This window comes from Schistocerca serialis, chromosome 2, assembly GCF_023864345.2.
Source record: "Schistocerca serialis cubense isolate TAMUIC-IGC-003099 chromosome 2, iqSchSeri2.2, whole genome shotgun sequence".
NCBI lineage: Eukaryota > Metazoa > Arthropoda > Insecta > Orthoptera > Acrididae > Schistocerca > Schistocerca serialis.
Genome location: NC_064639.1, coordinates 420,566,847 through 420,589,893, shown reverse-complemented (window position 1 = coordinate 420,589,893; position 23,047 = coordinate 420,566,847). Strand labels below are relative to the sequence as shown.

General features: G+C 41.4%; 1 protein-coding gene across 2 annotated transcripts in view; it reads right to left on the bottom strand.

Annotated features, from left to right (window-relative positions):
* Positions 1-23,047, bottom strand: part of LOC126457277 (circadian clock-controlled protein daywake-like) — a 151,677-nt gene that overhangs the window by 25,985 nt on the left and 102,645 nt on the right. Inside the window, exons 4-6 of one of the 2 annotated variants that reach the window (XM_050093440.1) lie at positions 18,390-18,523; positions 12,822-12,971; positions 3,270-4,211 (exon numbers count right to left, since the gene is read on the bottom strand). In XM_050093440.1, coding sequence (XP_049949397.1) covers positions 4,057-4,211; positions 12,822-12,971; positions 18,390-18,523 — 439 coding nt within the window. In that variant the 3' untranslated portion in view covers positions 3,270-4,056. Of the gene's footprint in view, positions 1-3,269; positions 4,212-12,821; positions 12,972-18,389; positions 18,524-23,047 lie in introns of those variants that run through there. The other variant, XM_050093442.1, reaches the window with a different exon arrangement.

The following is a 23,047-nucleotide window of genomic DNA, read 5'->3' as shown; positions in this document are numbered from 1 at the left end:
GTGACAAGGCTAACGCATCATGTTCTGCACTTGAAAAATCTGACTGACGTTACTGTGTGGCTAACATAGGTTTTTATTATTTTTACTCTTAGGCCTACTTGAGGCTATGTTCTATTGGTTGTATAGAACCGAAGTTTCAATACGTGAAGTTTTTAAAAGATTTTGACTAATACTTCACCTCAACAAAAATCATTTTATGAGTGAAAGAAGATAATGCATCATGGTCTACACAAGAAAAATACACTCCTGGAAATGGAAAAAAAGAACACATTGACACCGGTGTGTCAGACCCACCATACTTGCTCCGGACACTGCGAGAGGGCTGTACAAGCAATGATCACACGCACGGCACAGCGGACACACCAGGAACCGCGGTGTTGGCCGTCGAATGGCGCTAGCTGCGCAGCATTTGTGCACCGCCGCCGTCAGTGTCAGCCAGTTTGCCGTGGCATACGGAGCTCCACCGCAGTCTTTAACACTGGTAGCATGCCGCGACAGCGTGGAAGTGAACCGTATGTGCAGTTGACGGACTTTGAGCGAGGGCGTATAGTGGGCATGCGGGAGGCCGGGTGGACGTACCGCCGAATTGCTCAACACGTGGGGCGTGAGGTCTCCACAGTACATCGATGTTGTTGCCAGTGGTCGGCGGAAGGTGCACGTGCCCGTCGACCTGGGACCGGACCGCAGCGACGCACGGATGCACGCCAAGACCGTAGGATCCTACGCAGTGCCGTAGGGGACCGCACCGCCACTTCCCAGCAAATTAGGGACACTGTTGCTCCTGGGGTATCGGCGAGGACCATTCGCAACCGTCTCCATGAAGCTGGGCTACGGTCCCGCACACCGTTAAGCCATCTTCCACTCACGCCCCAACATCGTGCAGCCCGCCTCCAGTGGTGTCGCGACAGGCGTGAATGGAGGGACGAATGGAGACGTATCGTCTTCAGCGATGAGAGTCGCTTCTGCCTTGGTGCCAATGATGGTCGTATGCGTGTTTGGCGCCGTGCAGGTGAGCGCCACAATTAGGACTGCATACGACCGAGGCACACAGGGCCAACACCCGGCATCATGGTGTGGGGAGCGATCTCCTACACTGGCCGTACACCACTGGTGACCGTCGAGGTGACACTGAATAGTGCACGGTACATCCAAACCGTCATCGAACCCATCGTTCTACCATTCCTAGACCGGCGAGGGAACTTGCTGTTCCAACAGGACAATGCACGTCCGCATGTATCCCATGCCACCCAATGTGCTCTAGAAGGTGTAAGTCAACTACCCTGGCCAGCAAGATCTCCGGATCTGTCCCCCATTGAGCATGTTTGGGACTGGATGAAGCGTCGTCTCACGCGGTCTGCACGTCCAGCACGAACACTGGTCCAACTGAGGCGCCAGGTGGAAATGGCATGGCATGCCGTTCCACAGGACTACATCCAGCATCTCTACGATCGTCTCCATGGGAGAATAGCAGCCTGCATTGCTGCGAAAGGTGGATATACACTGTACTAGTGCCGACATTGTGCATGCTCTGTTGCCTGTGTCTATGTGCCTGTGGTTCTGTCAGTGTGATCATGTGATGTATCTGACCCCAGGAATGTGTCAATAAAGTTTCCCCTTCCTGGGACAATGAATTCACGGTGTTCTTATTTCAATTTCTAGGAGTGTATATTTGACGTTACTGATTGGCGCTATTTTCTGTATTTCGTGGTAATTCCGACACCACATTATGTCTGAAGAGGCCTGAGTCATAGTTGCCATTCTGCGGCTGCGACATTTACTGAACGGAGCTGTGGTGCCAAGACTCTGAAAAGTTTACTGCCTGTAACGCATTTCCTTTTCGTAATCAGTAACTAAATAATATCAAGAGCTAACTCCCAGATAAGATTTACAGCATGTTCAGCCGCCAACATCACATTCTTCACCGCTTTAGACCGCAAAACTGCAAAAATATGATGCATTTTGAAGAGATCTTTTATGTGGTCACTTAGACTGTATACTTTCCTAATGTAGAAGTATACGATAAGCGTCATATATGATGTGTTAGCTTCATAAACAGTTAAATCAACATGGCAGTTTCTCGATTTTCTTGAAAGGCATGCTGTACTGCTCACACAAACCAATTTAGCACTCAGCACAGTGGCTGATGGCAGTTTCCCACTTACAATCACTCCTATCAGCCAGCACACAGAGTGTTAATTTGGTTTTTATGGACAGTATTGTTATAAGTGTCAGGGGTAGTAAGGTCTATAGACAAGGTTCCACACAGAGGAAAGTTCGACCTGTCACTGTGGACAAGAAAAATCGATCATTGCACTGAAGTAAAATAGCAGTTTAAGGAAATCAAAAATTGTATGTATTATTTATCAAAATACGTAAAAATGTGTTCTATAACATTATAAAGTACATGCGGCTCACTTTATTCATGTTACTAGTGTAACTTACATCGTAAGCTACATTTAGCGACGATTGTGTTTCGGTCTTTGTACCAAAGCAAAGTAGCACTAGAAGAAACCAAAAAAGTCAGTATTATTTGTCAAAATATCCGGTACTAAATTCCTGTCATTTTCTGCTAATAATGCCAACTACTGCCAACACGCAGTGGAAAATATGTGACACTTTGATGAAGTGATGTATTGAACAGTAGTTGCAACAACGGAATTTAATGCCAATTTGTATAGTATTAAAAAAGCAACCAGTAGGTGGTTTGTGGTGTAACAGTATCTAACCGGTCTACATCCTTGGATTCATTAACCTCTTATTTGGAAGTGTATTATAATGCGAATAATAATACTCATGACTGTTTCTTAGGTAAACTAAACTGTTGTATATGAATATCCGAATGCTGGGGAACAACAAAGTAAAAAAGAATTTTAATGGTCTGAAAGTAAAAGTCTTAGGATTATTTTTATGCATTTGCCTTCGTAACGATTAGATTACAGTCGTATGAAAACATGCTTATATAACCTGGACATTTGGACTAAATGAAGACATACAAATTATTTTCCTTCGGTCATATTCAATTTTCTTTTTGAGTGAGGTTGTGATTGTCACTAACTGCTCACCTTACTGTTGGGTTAAAACATTAAATTAAGGAACTATTTGCAGCAGAAGTCTTTCAGTTAATAACACACACAATGATGAAAGAAGATACGATAATATCTTTATTATACTTTGTACGTATTTCACTAACAAAATTTGTTTCACTACAGGCAACAATCCTGGCAGCTATATGAGCTATCTCAAACAATTACAAAAAATAATTTGTATCGAAAGTTAAACATTACGATGTGATCTGGAAGTGAAATAAGAGTGAAGTAACATATCGCTTGGAACTAATGGAGCTAACTTGATTTCTCCTAATATTGAGTCGTAAGGCACTTATAATGAGAAATCCTGAATATACACATATGAATGCGAACTAGAAGGGTTTTCTTGATATTAAAATAATTACACAAATAGCATTTACTTAAAAACTCTGTATATTTCTGTTCAAAAGTCGATCTAACAGCTTTTTTTCATTACTTCACTTTTTGTTGAGTGCAAATATTTTGTCAGTTATTATAAACAGAAAATAAGGCTTAATCTGATATGTACTTCCAAGACTAGCTAATCATTAACTTCGTAAGGTGGTACTACTAGATACAAACTCTTTCCTTGAAACCACAGTTACGAGCTGACGACATTGTTCTTAGCGTCTAAAGAATGTATGATATAGACCATGTTGACACATTTTACTAGGAGATATAATGGAAGATTCTTGTAATTTGGATTTTTCCAAGCAGGATGTTGCAGTAGTGAACGAAATTGAACTGTCCAACTTTTGATCGAGATCACATAAGTACTCCACCAGCAACGTCCGACAACTTTGAGGGCGTTCCCTGGAGCCCACGACGCTGTATAGGAAGTCACAGCCTGGCAGCACTTGAGTTTCGCACTCGGCAACAGTCTCTGACACAGAGTTCGTGCAGTGAAGCACTTTGGACACTTGTTTCTCGCCGAGCGCCCCAACTGCTAATGACGTCATCGAGTGGAGGCCTGCTGCACTGCACTGGTTGGCTACTGGTCGCGCAGCCATATCCTGATAGGCACGCGCAGCAGCGCCACGTTGAGGTACTCCTTGAAGTGCCTGCTGATGCTCTGCGCCGCCGCCGGCTTCATTTCCTTGATGATCTCATTGGCATTCTGGTTCAGGAACTGGTTCATCGCCTCCCCTGAGTGAAAAAAAGCCGGAAGTTTACCACCAACAACATACTGAAACAAACTAGGATATACGCTAGAGAAAGAAACAAAGAGTCATATGGAATTGTTGTCTGGGATACCCCAAGGGGTTGTTCAGCCACCTATCTCGAAAGGGCTTTTTTCCTCAGTGTTATGAAAGGATAGTTGCTACTCACCATATAGTAGAGATGCTGAGTCGCAGATAGGCACAACAAAAGGCCTGACACAAAATAAGCTTTTGACCACCAAGGCCCATGACAAAAATAGACGACAGACAGACACACACACACACACACACACACACACACACACACACACACACACATGCAAATGCAGCTCACACACAAATTACCACAGCCTCTAGCATGTGGCTTCAGTTGCAGCAGCAGCAGCAGTGCATTATGGGAGAGGCAACTGGGTGCAGGTAAGGAGGAGGCTGGAGCTGGAAGAGGGGGGGAGAGCAGGGTAGGTGTGGGGGACAGTGATGTGCTGCTCGGATCGTGCAGGGACAAGGTGGAGAGAGTGGGTAGGGGAGCTAGGTGCAGTCGAGAGGTCAAACGGCGAGCAGAGGAGAGGTGGGGGGGTGGGGGTGGAGGGAGTGTAGAGCAAAACGAGAGAAATAAACAAACTGGGTGCGTTGGTGGAACAGGGGACTGTGGTGTAGTGCTGGCATGTGAACAGGGAAGGGGTTAGATGGGTGACTATTGAAGCTTGAGGTCAGGAGGGTTACAGGAACGTAGGATATATCGCAGAGAGATTTCCCAAATGCGCAGTTCAGAAAAGCTGGTGTTGGTGGGAAGGATCCATATGGCACAGACTGTGAAGCATTTATTGAAATGATGTATGTCTTGTTTGGCGGCGTGTTCAGCAACAGTGTGGTCCAGTTGTTCCTTAGCCACAGTTTGTCAGTGGCCATTCATGTGAACAGACAGCTTGGTTGTGACACCCACACAGAATGCAGCACAGTGGTTGCCACTTTGCTTGTGTTACACAGGTAGCCCTGCCTTTGATTGGATAGGTGATGTTCGTGATCGGACTGGAGTAAGTGGTGATGGGAGGATGAATGGGACAGGCCTTGCCTCTAACTCTATTACAGGGATATGAACCATGAGGTATGAGGCTGGGAGCAAGGGTTGTGTAGGGATGGACGAGTATGTTGTGTAGCTGTGGTGGATGGCGGAATACCAGTGTGTGAAGGGTGGGAAGTGTAGTGGGCAGTCCGTTTCTCATCTCAGGGCAAGACGCGAGGTAGTCGAAACGCTGGCAGAGAATTTAATTTCATAATGTTGTAACATTCCATCCAGGATTTTCCATTGTTTTGGTTTCTTCCTCTGTGGATAATGGTCCCTTTCTACGCGACATATAGGAACTGTACCTGATGTTTATCTTATGAGTGTAAGTGTCTGTCAGGGGTACCTATGTAAAACTGTGTCACGTTGATAGTGTACGATGAAAAAAAAAAAAAGGAGGAGAGGGTGAAACCCAACTCCGGCACATGTCCTACGCTTCTCGAGCAGCGCCAAGGGGACCATCGGTCTTGTCCTCCCCGTCCAATGGACAGATCATCAACACTGTCACAAGCCGTCACTTCATCAGACATTGCGGAGAGTTTTTAATGTTGATCCACGACGTTTGCCAAATCTGACGATTAGGAGCTTCTAACCCACTTTCCTGTTTTTGAAATTTTTTTTCACCACGTTTCCAACTAGCTACCTGCAAGTCGAGCACCACTTCACAGGCGTGTGTAAGCGGCCGCTACGAAGGCGGGTTGCTGGAGAAAAAAAAAGGATATTTATATGTCCGTGCTTTACACCATAATTATGGACTCAGGCTCTAAGAGAAGTTGAATAACATCGCAAAGAGTAACAAAAACTTCGAAGGTAGCTTCCCACGAGTGCGTGCTGATAAATAATACCTCCGATTTTTTTATGTGAAAACTCCTGAAGCCTACCGAGTAAACAAAAAGTTATTAACATTCTACGTCTTTATTCTTCATGTCTACACAATCATTCCTCAGCATAGTCGTCTTAACGACGAACACATTTTTCCTAACTAAAGACCAGTTTCTTCTTATTAGAAATAAAAATACAAGAGAAGGATTCGTTAATGGGACCAGAAACTATGTTAAATATTTGTATAATAACAGCATTGATTGCCAAGTTTTAGCTGAAAAAATGCGAATTTTCATTCCGTGTGTAAATGTGATTAATTCCGGTACTATTTTACCTTTTGAGTTTCAAAGAAAACAATTCCCATCTATTTCTGCATTTGCAATTACCATTAATAAGTCACAGGGATAAGCAATCAAAAAAGGTGGTACTTTACTAAGGCAACCAGTTTTTATGCGTGGTCAGTTATATGTTGCAGCAAGTAGAGTTCGATCCTTCATGAATTAAAATTATTTATTAAAATGCTTTAAGAGTTTAACACATAAAAAATTCGAAGGCATTACTTTTCAGCACACTTTCGTGGAATGTTACGTTCGAAATTTTTGTTACTCTTTGTGATATGATTCAACTTCCCCTACAGCTTCAATCAACAATTATGACGTAAAGTACCGATACATAAATGACCTTTTTTGCCCCAGCAACCCGTTTCCGTAGGAGTCGCTTACCCACGCCTTTGAGGTGGCACTCGCCTTGCAGCTAGCCAATACGAAACTTGGTGGTGGAAAAAATTTGTCACACCAATAAACAGTAGGAAAGGGGCTGAAAAGTTCCTGATCATCAGACTTTGCGCCAACGTCGTGGATCAACATCCAAAGCACCTACCGTGTCTCATGAAGTGAGGGCTTGTGACGATGTTGCTGGTGATCCGTCCATCGGATGGGGATGTTAAGCCCGGTGGTCCCCTTCGCGCTATTCTCCGTGATCTTGTCATCGTACTGTACGAACATGACATAGCGAACAGGATCATTTAGCGAATGTTGAAAGGATATATACAAAAAATATAATTTGTACTGAAGTATTGTAACGTTAAATTGAAAAATAAAGTAATCATTTCTCTAATTTGTGTCTTTAATTTTCTGATTCCTCTTCTCCCTATCTTACTCTTTTTCTCGTAGCGTTCACGTAAGTACTAAAGTCTGGTTAGTGTTCAAGTTAGAACTAAGTCTAGACGTGCGAATAAAATTCCAATTAGTTATGCAACACTAACCAAAACGGCCTTGCTGTGCTGGTACTGCGAACGGCTGAAAGCAGGGGGAAACTACAGCCGCAATTTTTCCCGAGGGCATGCAGCTTTACTGTATGGTTAAATGATTATGGCGTCCTCTTGGGTAAAATATTCCGGAGGTAAAATAGTCCCCCATTCGGATCTCCGGGCGGGGACTACTCAAGAGGACGTCGCTTTTAGGAGAAAGAAAACTGGCGTTCTACGGATCGGAGCGTGGAATGTCAGGTCCCTTAATCGGGCAGGTAGGCTAGAAAATTTGAAAAGGGAAATGGATAGGTTGAAGTTAGATATAGTGGGAATTAGAGACGTTCGGTGGCAGGAGGAATCAGGGTTATAAATACGAAATCAAATAGGGGTAATGCAGGAGTAGGTTTAATAATGAATAAAAAAATAGGAGTGCGGGTAAGCTACTACCAACAGCATAGTGAACGCATTACTGTGCCCAAGATAGACACGAAGCCCATTCCTACTACAGTAGTACATGTTCATATGCCAACTAGCTCTGCAGATGATGAAGAAATTGATGAAATGTATGACGAGATAAAAGAAATTATTCAGGTAGTGGAGGGAGACGAAAATTTAATAGTCATGGGTGACTGGAATTCGATAGTAGGAAAAGGGAGAGAAGGAAACATAGTGGGTGAATATGGATTGGGGGAGAGAAATGAAAGAGGAAGCCGTCTGGTAGAATTTTGGACAGAGCATAACTTAATCATAGCTAACACATCCTGGAGATACTAGAAGGTATCAGATACATTATATAATGGTAAGACAGAGATTTAGGAACCACGTTTTAAATTGTAAGACATTTCCAGGGGCAGATGTGGACTCTGACCACAATCTATTGGTTATGACCTGTAGATTAAAACTGGAGAAACTGCAGAAAGGTGGGAATTTAAGGAGATGGGACCTGGATAAACTGACTAAACCAAAGATTATACAGAGTTTCAGGCAGAGCATAAGGGTACAATTGACAGGAATGGAGGAAAGAAATACAGTAGAAGAAGAATGGGTAGCTCTGAGGGATGAAGTAGTGAAGGCAGCAGAGGATCAAGCACGTAAAAAGACGAGGGCTAGTAGAAATCCTTGGGTAACAGAAGAATTATTGAATTTAATTGATGAAAGGAGAAAATATAAAAACGCAGTAAATGAAGCAGGCAAAAAGGAATACAAACGTCTCAAAAATGAGATCGACAGGAAGTGCAAAATGGCTAAGCAGGGATGGCTAGAGGACAAATGTAAGGACATAGAGGCTTATCTCACTAGGGGTAAGATAGATACTGCCTACAGGAAAATTAAAGAGACCTTTGGAGTAAAGAGAGCCACTTGTATGAATATCAAGAGCTCAGACGGAAACCCAGTTCTAAGCATAGAAGGGAAAGCAGAAAGTTGGAAGGAGTATATAGAGGGTCTATACAAGGGCGATGTACTTGAGGACAATATTATGGAAATGGGAGAGGATGTAGATGAAGATGAAATGGGAGATACGATACTGCGTGTAGAGTTTGACAGATCACTGAAAGACCTGAGTCTAAACAAGGCCCCGGGAGTAGACAACATTCCATCAGAACTAATGACCGCCTTGGGAGAGCCAGTCCTGACAAAACTCTACCATCTGGTGAGCAAGATGTATGAGACAGGTGAAATACCCTCAGACGTCAAGAAGAATATAATAATTCCAATCCCAAAGAAAGCAGGTGTTGACAGATGTGAAAATTACCAAACTATCAATTTAATAAGTCACAGCTGCAAAATACTAACGCGAATTCTTTACAGACGAATGGAAAAACTGGTAGAAGCCGACCTCGGCGAAGATCAGTTTGGATTCCGCAGATATGTTGGAACACGTGAGGCAATACTGACCCTACGACTTATCTTAGAAAATAGATTAAGGAAAGGCAAACATACTTTTCTAGCATTTGTAGACTTAGAGAAAGCTTTTGACAATGTTGACTGGAATACTCTCTTTCAAATTCTAAAGGTGGCAGGGGTAAAATACAGGGAGCGAAAGGCTATTTACAATTTGTACAGGAACCAGATGGCAGTTATAAGAGTCGAGGGCATGAAAGGGAAGCAGTGTTTGGGAAGGGAGTGAGACAGGGCTGTAGCCTCTCCCCGATGTTATTCAATCTGTATATTGAGCAAGCAGTAAAGGAAACAAAAGAAAAATTCGGAGTAGGTATTAAAGTCCACGGAGAAGAAATAAAAAAGTTGAGTTTCGCAGATGACATCGTAATTCTGTCAGAGACAGCAAAGGACATGGAAGAGCACTTCAACGGAATGGACAGTGTCTTGAAAGGAGTATATAAGATGAACATCAACAAAAGCAAAACGAGGATAATGGAATGTAGTCGAATTAAGTCGGGTGATGCTGAGGGAATTAGATTAGGAAATGAGACACTTAAAGTAGTAAAGGAGTTTTACTATTTGGGGAGCAATATAAGTATTGAAGGTCGAACTAGAGAAGATATAAAATGTAGACTGGCAATGGCAAGGAAAGCGTTTCTGAAGAAGAAAAATTTGTTAACATCGAGTATAGATTTAAGTGTCAGGAAGTCGTTTCTGAAAGTATCTGTATGGAGTGTAGCCATGCATGGAAGTGAAACATGGACGATAAATAGTGTGGACAAGAAGAGAATAGCTGCTTTGGAAATGTGGTGCTGCAGAAGAATGCTGAAGATTAGATGGGTAGATCACATAACTAATGAGGAGGTATCGAATAGAATTGGGGAGAAGAGGAGTTTGTGGCACAAATTGACAAGAAGAAGGGACCGGTTGGTGGGACATGATCTGAGGCATGAAGGGATCACAAATTTAGCGTTGGAGGGCACCGTAGAGGGTAAAAATCGTAGAGGGAGACCAAGAGATGAATACACTAAGCAGATTCAGAAGGATGTAGGTTGCAGTAAGTACTGGGAGATGAAGAAGCTTGCACAGGATAGAGTAGCATGGAGAGCTGCATCAAACCAGTCTCAGGACTGAAGACAACAACAACAACAACAACAACAACATATAAAAATTTGGCTTTCGCTACTTTGTCGTTGTTGTTGTCTTCAGTCCTGAGACTGGTTTGATGCAACTCTCCATGCTACTCTATCCTGTGCAAGCTTCTTAATCTCCGAGTAACTACTGCAAATTATATCCTTCTGAATCTGCTTAGTGTATTCATTCCTTGGTCTCCCTGTACGATTTTTACCCTCTGCATTTCCCTCCAATGCTAAATTGATGATCCCTTGATGCGTCAGAACGTGTCCCACTAACCGATCCCTTCTTCTAGTCAAGTTGTGCCACAAATTCCTCTTCTCCCCAATTCTATTCAGTACCTCCTCATTAGTTAGGTGATCGACAGATGAGTACGCAGCCGAGAAAGGAAATTTCTCCACTAACTATGACAAGGTACCAATATCCAGTAGTCTGAAGAGGGTCCTGTACTATCCAATAACGTACAAGAATTGAGAAGTGTGAGAGCTCAATAAAGAATACTCAGTAACGATAGCACAAAGGTGCTGAAACATGTTAACATTTATTTGGATAACAGGCGGAAATGATATCCCTTAAGAAGCACATTATCTACGTAAAACACAATAACAATACTGAACGACAGAGACTGCTGTTACCTACAGCACTGCATTTTAAAAAAAATTGTGTCAGTAAGAGCGGGTTTTTCTGATTAAAAATTATTTATTTCCACAAAAAAAAACAAGTTACTATATTATCAGAAGAACTATAATGTAATGCAGCAGGATAAATAAACCTGTCGACGCTAGTCAACAGTAACCAAACGTAGCTGGGTCTTACGTACAAAAAATGCAGTATCTCACAAGGACTTCCATTTATAATATATTTAGTGATCTGCCTCGATCTTAGCACGGCCTCGCGTCAGCACTACGGGGACATGTTGTTTTTGTCATTCGAAGCTTCTGACACAGGGGACACCACTTCTACTTTATCAGAGTTTTTGATATCGGTTGAGCTATTTCTGAGAACACTGTTTCAGAGAAATCGGCTTCAGTGAGTGGGTTGTCTGTGTTGACAAACAATGGCTAGTATAATTAAAGCGACGACCGTTACGTAACTGATAACGATGGTCACGTCGGGTATGGCTATTTCGATGGGGACCTACGATGTTTCTTCTTACTACATTTGCTACAAAACTCGCAGCACGACAGTGAACCACAGTATAGGACAGCGGGACTCCAAGTCAACTATGTTACCTTAAACAGGCAATATGTTTTCGCTATCAAGCTTTAACTACGTAGGCTACGGAAAATGCAGTGTCGCCCAGGCTAAAAGTCTTTCTATGGACACTGTTTACTAATTTGTTAACCTGATTGGGCCTCGCCTACGCTTACGTAGAAGGAGGAAAGTATGTAAGACGTCAGTTTCAGGGCAGACATGTTACAAAAGCAATTCTCTGTCACAGTGACATAGGGATAACCTACCTCGAAATAAGGGAACGAAACGGTGAAGGTGTAGCCCATGAGGCGAATTTTTCCGTACTGTTTTGTACACAGAATTACTAATTACACAGATCTAATTGGACGGGGAACAGGGTAAACTAAATGTTAAGGAATGATCCATGTCTTATTTTAAAAACAGAGTTCTCTCAAGCAAACATTAAAGTAACTTTACATATGTGGCACAAATAAACCTTACTTATAGAATGAAATGTTAATCGTTCTGGACTAGCTCATATCTCATCAGTGAATTGCTAAAGAATACAGTAACATTTCGTCCAGTATACTGATTCATACGTTCATTCATCGTGTTGTATAGAACCCATCACGGAGAAGAAGCGTCAAGGATGGTGGTGAGTGAAAATAGATCTTAATAACAGAAGACATCTGCCGAAAGCAATACCTGTAGGCTGAATCAACAATGAACTGTTATTAATCGGCTATAAACTAATTATGCTTAGAAAGGTCATAAATGAAAATAATGCAATTAATAAAAAATGTTTTTCTTTAAAAGACGAGCTGCTTTCTCTTTGTCTCTGAAGTTTACAAGAACTTATGTGAATACTTTGTACATGCTCATTAGTAACCAATTACAGAAAAATTAGGTTTTCGTGAAAAACTTATATATTTTTCGCGCTACTTGATTTGTAACATGCATATCTGCCCGCCACAGGGTGTTCTTTTCTGATGTTATTCAAATTGGAGTTTGCCAGGAATAAAACAACCGTAAGAAGAATATAGCCTTAAGACTTGTTTTCCTATATAAGTTACCTGCTTTGTTCTTAGTTACACCGACACTTAACTTTTAGGTCCGTACCAACTTATGTGTCTGTTCTTTATGCTATTTTCCATCAAGTCCTCACCAAAAGTCAATAAGTTTCACAAGTTACATCGATATTGTAAGAAAGACAAACCTGACCTATGAAAACAAAATAGTGTTAAAAATTTGGTAATTTCCTCCATTATGCTTACCGAGAACATTGCCAGTGTTGAGGAAATCCTTGACACGAAATCTACCCTTTGACAAGTTGAAGTCAACGAGCAGCTTGTCTATGCGCATGAATTTCTCCCCGTCGGTTGCAACCTCTTTGCCAAACACCCTCACAACTGCTGCAATGTCGTCTGAAAATAAAGTTTTTTTCATTAGCTTCCTTTCCAACAGCATAACAATAAATGCCATAAAATTGCAGAAACTACCTTAGGCTATATTTTTAAGTGATTAATGCTCAGTGAATCGGTTTACACAGCCGTAATTGTCCGATAGCAAGAAGTCAGAGATTTCATAATTTTTAGAAACGCCTGTTTTTTCGGATGAATAGTGAGGACGTTTGGTAACCAATCAAATGTTTCCTGGGCCGTTAGCTATTGGAATGCTTCGATGCTGACCTCCATTTCTCCTACTCCGTGCTAATGTCTTCTTTCCTACTGATCTATGAATACCAACTTTCTCGATAAGGTGTGCTGCACAATTTAATCTTTGTCTGCTGTTACTTTATGGTCAAGGCGCCACCCTTCCTCTCTCATTGTGATACAGATATAAAGCCACTGTACCCCGACACTAGTTTTCTATAAGCTATCTGGTGACAAGATGGCAAAGACACGCTTGTATTTCACTTAAACTAAGCTTTACGGTGATACCGGAAACGTTTAGTACTTGACCGTTCACGACAAATGATAATTCTCGGGTTAACCGATGCGTATCGCCATAAATTTAACTGTTCATAGGAACATCAGCACAGTCCCGTGGTGCACCTTAACATAACGAATCATTTATTTCAAAGTGTCCAACCTTAGAAACGATAGCGCCACTAACACTTTCTCACTGTAGGGAGCGTCACCGTTCCCAGTCGTCTCCGCTGACTCTATCAAAACATTGAAACGAAACAGAAAAATATACCAGATGTCTTCGTTTCCTCCAGTTGACATTGCAACTCTGTTAGCTCACAAATAACGCAGAATCTCTTAGAATCTTCAACATTTACACTGCCTATAAACTTTACCTAAGCAAACTATAGTGTTAGTGACGAATGCTGTCACCATCATCATTATGTTCTGTGTGTATTACGCTTAGCCTATTACCCCTCCTTGCAAAGATCAGTCGAAGTACTTCTATCTGGTTTTACATCTCCTTAAGTTTCTTAGTCCTGTTGATTTGCGTCATTTACGGTAGTCTGTCATCCTATATCCTACCGATGTGCTGTTTCCATTTCATTCTATATTCTTCTATTATTTTCATTTAGAGATATTAATCTTATTTATCCTCCCTCTAAACGCTCCACTTGGTCTATTTTTTCCCTTTGTTTTTTGAAATGGAAAACGATGCAGTTAATCATCTCATTTGTATAGTGTCTAATTTATTGAGAGTATATTGTGATAAGCTACATCGGGTGTTTTGATTCTGGGGGTAAAAACGAATATGTTTTGCTGTTATCCAACAAGCGAACATACTAGGCATAGCCGACCGTGCGAGAAACACTATTCATTTAAATTCACTCCATTACACTGGTATGATTGTCTTTGTGCTTTACTGACTCTCACACGGTAATCTTAGGGAAACTGGAGTCCTGTAAAGCAGAATCGTTAGTTGAAATGAGTGGAAACCATGGTAAGAATACTAACTTGCCATTTACGAGTGTTTTCCGATTAAAGTTTCCACTTCTAAGACACTGTTTAGAGCAGTGAGCGAATTTAGGAGCTCTGTGTTTTCGTCTTGGTTCAGCATTGCAAGAACGGATATAAACATTTTTTTCTTCCCCTGGTATCACATTATGTATTCGGTGATTTGTTTGTTGAACTACGTCATTTATTGGTGCTAAAATTGTTCTTCGTTTATATAGTTTTTGTTTACAAGCGCATATATTTTTTGATGAGCTGTTCCTGTGTTTACAACATTGTACAACTCATCGGTTGCGGATCGTTGCTATATTTACCGTTTCCAAGTTGTATTCTAGAACATTCGAAAATATTTTATAACATTCGACAATATTCGTTAAATTTCGAGATAATTCTTAAACGTTCGAGAACTTTGTAGAAAAATCTCAATGTTTCCCTCGAAAAATATCTGATGCGAAATAGAAGATATCCTGGTGAGAAGCACTATATGCTGATGACCACTCTAAGAGCGCTTACCTCTGAAACCACAACAGCTACAGCCGCAGAGCCACTATTGCGCACAACGGGGAAACTAAGGGTAGCACTAGAAACAAAAACCAGAGATTAAAGGTGGGTGGTTTTGAAGGTACTGTCAACTTCACCCTGTATACAGAGTATCCCAGGAGGAATGGTCAGTATTCAGGTATATAATATTCAGGTATATGACAGGAATGGCCTTTCGAAGCAAAAACGTCCAGTAGACACACGCTCTAAAATGTATAACTTAAGAGCTATGAGCATTTCTTCATCTTCGCTACTGTGAAACACGTCTCGTTTACTGAACACGTGCGCATAGCTTTTTTAAAGCCCATGTTAATCGGAAAAATTTTTCTTGTTTTGTCCATATTACCTCGTCTCAAAATATGGAAAGCAAGGATAGTACAGTACAAGAAGTGCTCATAGTTCTTAATGTACGCGTTTTGGAGCCCATGTTTACTAGACTTGTTTGCTTCGCATGATCGTTCCTGTCATATCCCTGAATACTGACCTTTCCTCCTGGGACACCCTGTACAGTGATTTCGTTTTCGACCTTGTTTTGTCTATTCAGCTACATGTCTTAGAAATCTCACTTCCATACTCTGTTATCGACTCCTTTTTTCTTGTTATTTAGGTTTCTATTTCAAACATTAAAACTGGGGGAAACGGTGTTTTGTAACATTTCAGAAGGTTCTCTTTTCTTACTTTCCCCTCTTTCTCCCTGTATCTATCTGAATTCAGTTTTAGTACCTCGTTTAGTACGTTAATTCCAATTGTGGCCACTAGAAGCCAATGTGGCGTTGTACACCTAGTGACATCCACGCTGTCATTTGAAAAGCCGTAGTGTGAAGGAACAGTATGGCTATCGAAAAGAGAGACCATGCGCTGTTAGTGAAACTGTTTTGTATGAACGGCATTTACTTATGATTTCAGTTTCACGGATACATTATCGATTGCCTATAATATCATGGATAAAATTACTGCTGTTTCAAGCTCAAATCTGTACCGTCGTTCGTCAATTTCAATCACTGTCGCTAGCAATCAAGTCCATGGGACACAAGCAGCCTCATGCAAACCTGAACACTACCAGATGATTACAATTAAAGTGTAGATACTCAGGGGATAAAGTATGGGTTGTAATTATCGTATGACAACTAAAATTGATAGATATGCTAATGCGTCAACGAGGAACCGATTTAAGCTGAAAAAAAAACCTTAATTCCAATTGTGGCCACTAGTAGCCAATCTGGCGTTGTACACCTTGTGACATCCACGCTGTCATTTGAAAAGCCGTAGTGTGAAGGAACAGTATGGCTATCGGAAAGAGAGACCATGCGCTGTTAGTGAAACTGTTTTGTATGAACGGTAGCGATTACAACATTGCACTGAGAGAATATCGCCGACTGAAAGGCCTGAGGATAAGCCCGAAGTCATTAAATGGTTTAAAGAAGATTATAATGAAATTGTAAAACAGTGGTGAGCTTAGTGTGAACCTGGAAGTTGAAGGCATCTTATCCCGGTGGTAGTTATTGACGAGATTGTTGTTGCTGTAAGTGACAATGCAGCAAGTGCCCCAGGTAATTGTCCACCCTCTACGTTTTCGGGCACGGATCGTTGTTGATTACACATGGCCGGCAAAATTCTATGGAGTGACGAGGCACATTTTACACAATAGGTTGCAGTGGATACACAGAACTGCCGAATTTGAGGTACTGTTAAAACGCATGTTGTGCACGAAGAACTACTGCACTCGCCATGTGTGATTGCTTGGTGTGGATTCACAAGCACATTTATTCTCGATCCATTCGTTTTGAAGAGAACGTACCTAGAGAGCCTGTCTAGTACAATTCCTGCTTTTGGAAGAGCGCAGCTGTGTGGACACCACTCTTTTCATGCAAGATGTCGCTCGTTCAGTGAAATATTTGCTTAATGCAACCATCCACGAACGTGTTATTTTCGGAGATTTTCCAAATGCACGGCCTGCAAGATCACCTGACCGGAATCCACGTGACTTTTGACTCTGGGTACATATAAAAACAGCCTCACTGTGGACACGGTCGGTCTCTACCTGATCTCGAGGCCAGTAAACAGGAAAACGCTGCTCAGATTCCACCGGATCTGATGCCAGAAACAGTCGATTACGTCGTTTTACGGATGCAGCATCCCGTCGACGTCTCCGACGATCATACTGAACAAATTGTGTAAACGACGGTTAATTATAAAATCAGCATTATATCTTTCTCACTTGAATGTTTATTTGACATTACAATAGTGCAGCCATGCTGACAGTACATAAATTTTTTCTTAAAAAAAAGAGGTTACATTATCGGTTTCAACAAACTACGTTGTCATTTTCAAATGTATAACATCATTTGGAGAATGTATAATGGAATTACGACCACACATCAAACAACAATTACGAGAAATAATGAGACCGAGGCAACTGATGTTTTACATTTGAAAGTGACGACGTAGTTCGTTGAAACCGGTAATGTACCCCCCCCCCCTTTTTTTTTTAGAAAAAAATTATGTACTGTGACTATGGCTGCACTATTGTAGTGTCAAATAAACATTCAAGTTGTGTTATGGTCACACTCCTTACGGCAATTATGTCGGAATATAGAACCTTTGTCACTTGTTTCACCGTTTCTGCTCACATACCGTTCCTAATCCATTACACGTGGAAGAATTTCTACACGTGTTTTTGCATTCACAGCGTCAGAGTTACACCTAGTGATCAAAATTGGAACTAATTTTTCTTTCAGCATAAATCGGTTCCACATTTACGCATCAGAATATCTACCAAGATTCAGTTCCGTAGGATAATTACACCCCAAACTGGACCTCTGTCGGTAGCTGCACTTTGATTATAACCACCCGGTAGAGGTGATCAGTCTAGTTTCCTTTCAGGCAGGTATCGTGGTCATTAATTTTTGCTGTTTAGAGACATTCAAGTATTGACAGAGCAGTAGTGATGAAGAATTTTTTCCCGAACGAAGCTGTCTTGATCACTTAATATGTATGTAGTTATTCGACGTTTCGGATGCCATCATCAGATACACTGGAAATTATCACTCGTAAAACAGTGCCAGCTATCATAAAATCTATGCTTGACAAGCAACATTGATGGACTTTGTTTTACGAAGTCTACGTTCTAGTTGATCCGAAGATGGCAGTCGAAATTAGTGTAAGTTATTAAGCGGCGCAGACGACTTTGTTCCCAAAAGTCCTCACTTAGGGAAATCATTTCCGTTATGAGTAAGAAGATAAGTGATGAGTATAGGATTTTTGCTTACCTCGTGCGGCAGGTGAATAGAGAAGTTAGGAGGACATGCGTTTAGTAGACAGCGGGTGCGCCCGCCACCGCTTGTGTTACCTGTGACAGGGCAGGCGCGGCCGCGGTGTACTCACAGAAGCCGGCCCAGAACTCGCCGCGGCTGCGCACGGGGAACAGCAGGATGTTGCCCGACACGTCGTACCGGCCCGTCGTCTCTATGCTGGGCAGCCGCAGGCCCACGTCGATGCGGTACGTCGTCATGTCGGCCCTGCTCCACACACACACACACAGAGAATTAAGGACCAATCTAGCGCTAGTGGCTAATGAAACAGTGCCGCCTGCACCCTAACTGCAACGGAAAGGTGTCGCAGGTGTTCAGGGATAGTTTGCTGTAACGGACCTGTGGGCTCCGGTGGATCGGAACGGAATAGTTTTTTGTAGATGGGACATCACGGGCATATGAATTACCTCGAAGAGAACGGTCTATTGACACACAGTCAAAACTGTTTTAGAAAACATCGTTCTTGTGGAACAGAACTTGGCTCTTGTAGTGCTAACGACAAAGGATTTCTAGATTTCAGAATGCTTACGACACTGTACCACGCAAGTGGCTTATAGTGAAATTGCATTCTTACGGAACATCCTCTCAGTTATGTGACCGGATTCGTGATTTTCTGTCAGAGAGATCACAGTTAGTAGTAACTAACGAAAAGCCATCGAGTAAAACAGAAGTGATTTCTGGCGTTCCCCAAGGTAGTGTTATAAGCCGTCTGCTGCTCCTTATTTATATAAACGATTTAGGAAAATCCATCTTAAGTAGTTTGCAGGTGATGCTGTTGTTTATCGTGTGTAAAGTCATCAGAAGATCAAAACAATTTACAAAACGATTTAGGAATGATATCTGTATGCCGGCCGAAGTGGCCGTGCGGTTAAAGGCGCTGCAGTCTCGAACCGCAAGACCGCTACGGTCGCAGGTTCGAATCCTGCCTCGGGCATGGATGTTTGTGATGTCCTTAGGTTAGTTAGGTTTAACTAGTTCTAAGTTCTAGGGGACTAATGACCTCAGCAGTTAAGTCCCATAGTGCTCAGAGCCATTTGAACCATTTTTTTGATATCTGTATGGCGCGAAAATTGGCAATTGATGCTAAACGGTGAAAAGTGTGAGGTCATCTACACGAGTGCTATGAGAAATCTGTTAAACTTCCGTTACACGATAAATCAGCCAAATCTAAAGGCCCTAGATTCAACTAAATACCTACGAATTACAATTACGATATACTTAAATTGGAAAGGACACATAGAAAATGCTGTGGGGAATGCAAACTTAAGACTGCATTTTATTGGCAGAACACATAGAAAATGTAACAGATCTGCTAAAGAAGCTGCCTACACTACTCTTGTCCATCCTCTTCTCGAGTACTGCTGCACGGTCTGCGATCCTTACCAGATAGGATTAACGGCGTACATAAAGAAATTTCAAAGGAGAACAACACGTTTTGCATTATCGCAAAATAGAGAGTGTCACTGAAACGATACAGGGTTTGGGGTAGTTATCATTAAAACAAAGGCGCTTTTCGTTGTGGCGGAATCTTCTCACGAAATTTCAATCACCAACTTTCTCCTCCGAATTTGAAAATATTTTGTTGACGCCGACCTACATAGGGAGAAACGATCATCATAACAAAATAAGGGGAATCAAAGCTCACATGTAAAGATGCAGGTGTACGTTTTTAACGCGCGCTGTTCGAGACTGGAATAACAGAGAATTATTGTGAAGGTGATTCGATGAACCCTTTGTCAGGTACTTAATTGTGATTTGCAAAGTGTAGATGGCAGCTTTCGAGTGTAAAAATCAGTTTCTTCATCAAGTCTACTGTTAGAATTTCGTCTCGTGGCCATTACCAAGTGCAGTACTTCACTACACGTCAAATGATTTTTTAAAAGTTTTGGTATGTACTGGACCACAACTACTCGGCTTGATAATGACATTGCAACAGCGGATTTTATAAACACAAATTTTTTACAGTAGGTGATGACCATGCTGCCCTTTTAAAATCAGTTAACAGTAATATTTAATCATGATTTATTGGAGTTTTTCTTCCTATTACGTTTCTGTCAAAATGCCTTCAGAGCAGTGGAAATGCCTGTAATACGCAACCACCAAAACGTATTGCAGAAAATATGCAGTAATACAATAAACCACGAGACAAAAGACGTACAATTTCATCACTGTGACTTCAATCAGTTCTGTCAGAGTCCAGTACAGCAAGTAACAAATGCTGAACTCCTCCCTTACACGTATTGTTCAAAATTTTGATCCCCATGATCACGCCAGAGTGTACAGTGAATATTAACGTACAACTAACGCAAGCGGAAAAACAAATCAGAGAAAAAACTGAGCAGTACTGATGCAAGCTTGAGGATGAAAACTAAAGTAGGCCTTTCTCTTGTCAGTAGTAGATATATGAATGGACGCGACAAGTTTGTTTCCAAATAAAACACATAAAGCCTACCTTCGACGTTTACAGTGTTGAGCACATATTCTCGATGCAATTTGGAAACAAAGCTAAGTGGAGGTAATAAATCAAATGATATGCAATTACTCTGCAATGAACCACCGAATGCCACAGGTCTCTAATACCAAAATACTCAGGCAGTATCCCAGAATAAGCTTCGAAACTTTGTCAGCGGTGGTCCAGTTCATCCTTCATATAAAAGGGGGCGTGAGCGGCTGGAAATTCTTCTTAGTGTGTGACTCCTTGATGACGTAAAAATAAGACCCACGTCTCGTTTAATGTAGCTGCCAGAATTTATAAAGATCACATTATGCTTGTGTGTTTTAAAAAATGAAAAATCTGTCTCATGAAGAAGATAAAATTTTTCTGGATGTAGACCCAGACGAAGATCATTGCATTCGTGGTCTAAACGTCAGTGACTGTTATTTCTTACATGAAGTGACTTTCCACCCAAAAACGTTTGGTGTAACTATCTCCGAGGATGAAAAGTTACCCACTCACGATTTTAAGGCCACTGTCATTGGCAGTCGTTATCGGCAAACTATTGATGTAGCTGCTTGCAGCAATATTCAAACATTCTGCTTTTACTTCATGATATGGATACACAATCAGAAGAATTTCCTTGAATGGACAGGGACCAGTTTTTCTCAGAACGTGCTGTGACGATTATTGATGAACAATGCGTGCAAGGATTAAAGAGAAATTTAGAGTCTATGCTTTAGACATTCGGCTCTTCCTCACATCGGTACACATTGTTTAGCAAGCCTTCTCATTCAGAGTCATTATTGAAGAAAAGAAAACATTCGCATATTTTGTGGAATGATTTGTCTAAAAGTAAGAAATAAAATAGAGTACAGGAACCTCTGACACACTTTTGAGTGATGCTGGAAATCATGTACGGCAATATTATCCCAACTGGTAAAAATTTTACCGCTTGACTTCACATAGCAACAGTATCTCAAAGCCACACAACAGCACAACAGCAGACTTCACGGTTTACATAACCCACTAGACAAATATCCTCTAGCACTCATTAGAATCCTAAGATTCTAAGTTAAACACTGGGCTTTAAATTCTGTCAGCACCCCATTTGCTAAACAAAATTTCGAGCACCATTCTTAGGCACGTCAAACGTTTCTCTAATCACTTTTATTTTTCTCACATTTAAACAAATCATTTTACGAAACATCTGACCTTTCAAAAAAATCTCAACATTTTTTAAAATCTAAGTATGACACTAATGTAACTTTTCATGCGCAAAATAGCTAGGTCTTGAAGAGATTAAATTTTTACACTTCATTTACATAGATAGCAGTAGCTTTTCGTGAAATATTTCAGTTTTCCCTCAAACTACTAATTAAGTTTTTTAATCATCCTGATTACTTTCAAACAATTAAACTTTTTTTTCAAATTTAGACTTCACGCTGGTCAGTTTGATACCCCATTTGTGCCTTCACACTCTTTCTTTGGCTATGAAAATTGTGTAATTTTCCCTCAAGCTACTAATTAAGTTTTTATAAAACGTCTTGATTATTCTGTAGCAATAAGTATTTGCTTTTAAAAGAAGATGAGATGCTGGTCAGTTTGATACCTCCAGTCTCGATTTCCCATTCTACGTTTAGCTACGAAAATTCGCACACAAAATTTTCCCTGCAATTTCTTATTAGGTTTTTCTTAATTACCCTGACATCTTTCAACCAATTAAATCTTTCTTTGCAAAATTATATCTCACGCTGGTCAATTTGATCTCCCATTTGTCAATTTTCCGGTCTTTGTTTGACTGTGTAAAATCGCACAAAAATTCATTATGTAATTTCCGAGGAGTCTTGATTTTGCTTCTCTCAAACATTTGACCAAATACCAATGGAGAAACTGTTGGATGGTCTGACCTGGTTTAGCTGAGAGAGCATGGCGGCACCACACAACCTATCTGTGCAAAAACGACCATTCTCAGAGGGTACTGCCACCGTAATACATTATACGCCATGAATTCACACCGTCAGAGCATGTGTGGACACAGGAGCACAGAAAACACATAGCTTCACTCAGAGTAATAGCAGTCTGTGTCTGTGTGGATTGAAGTCTTCAGCAGCGCGGTCCGAACTTTTAGTCCCTGGGAAAGCCAGATGGTGGCACCCGCTGCGCGACACGAGGCCGACAGCGGCTTCCACCTGCTCTTCGATATTCAGGTCACGTGAGTACGAAGGACGCTCGATTCGCAAGGCGTTCTCTCTGTCACCAGTGTCGTACTAGTGTGGACGATTACATGAGTTAAG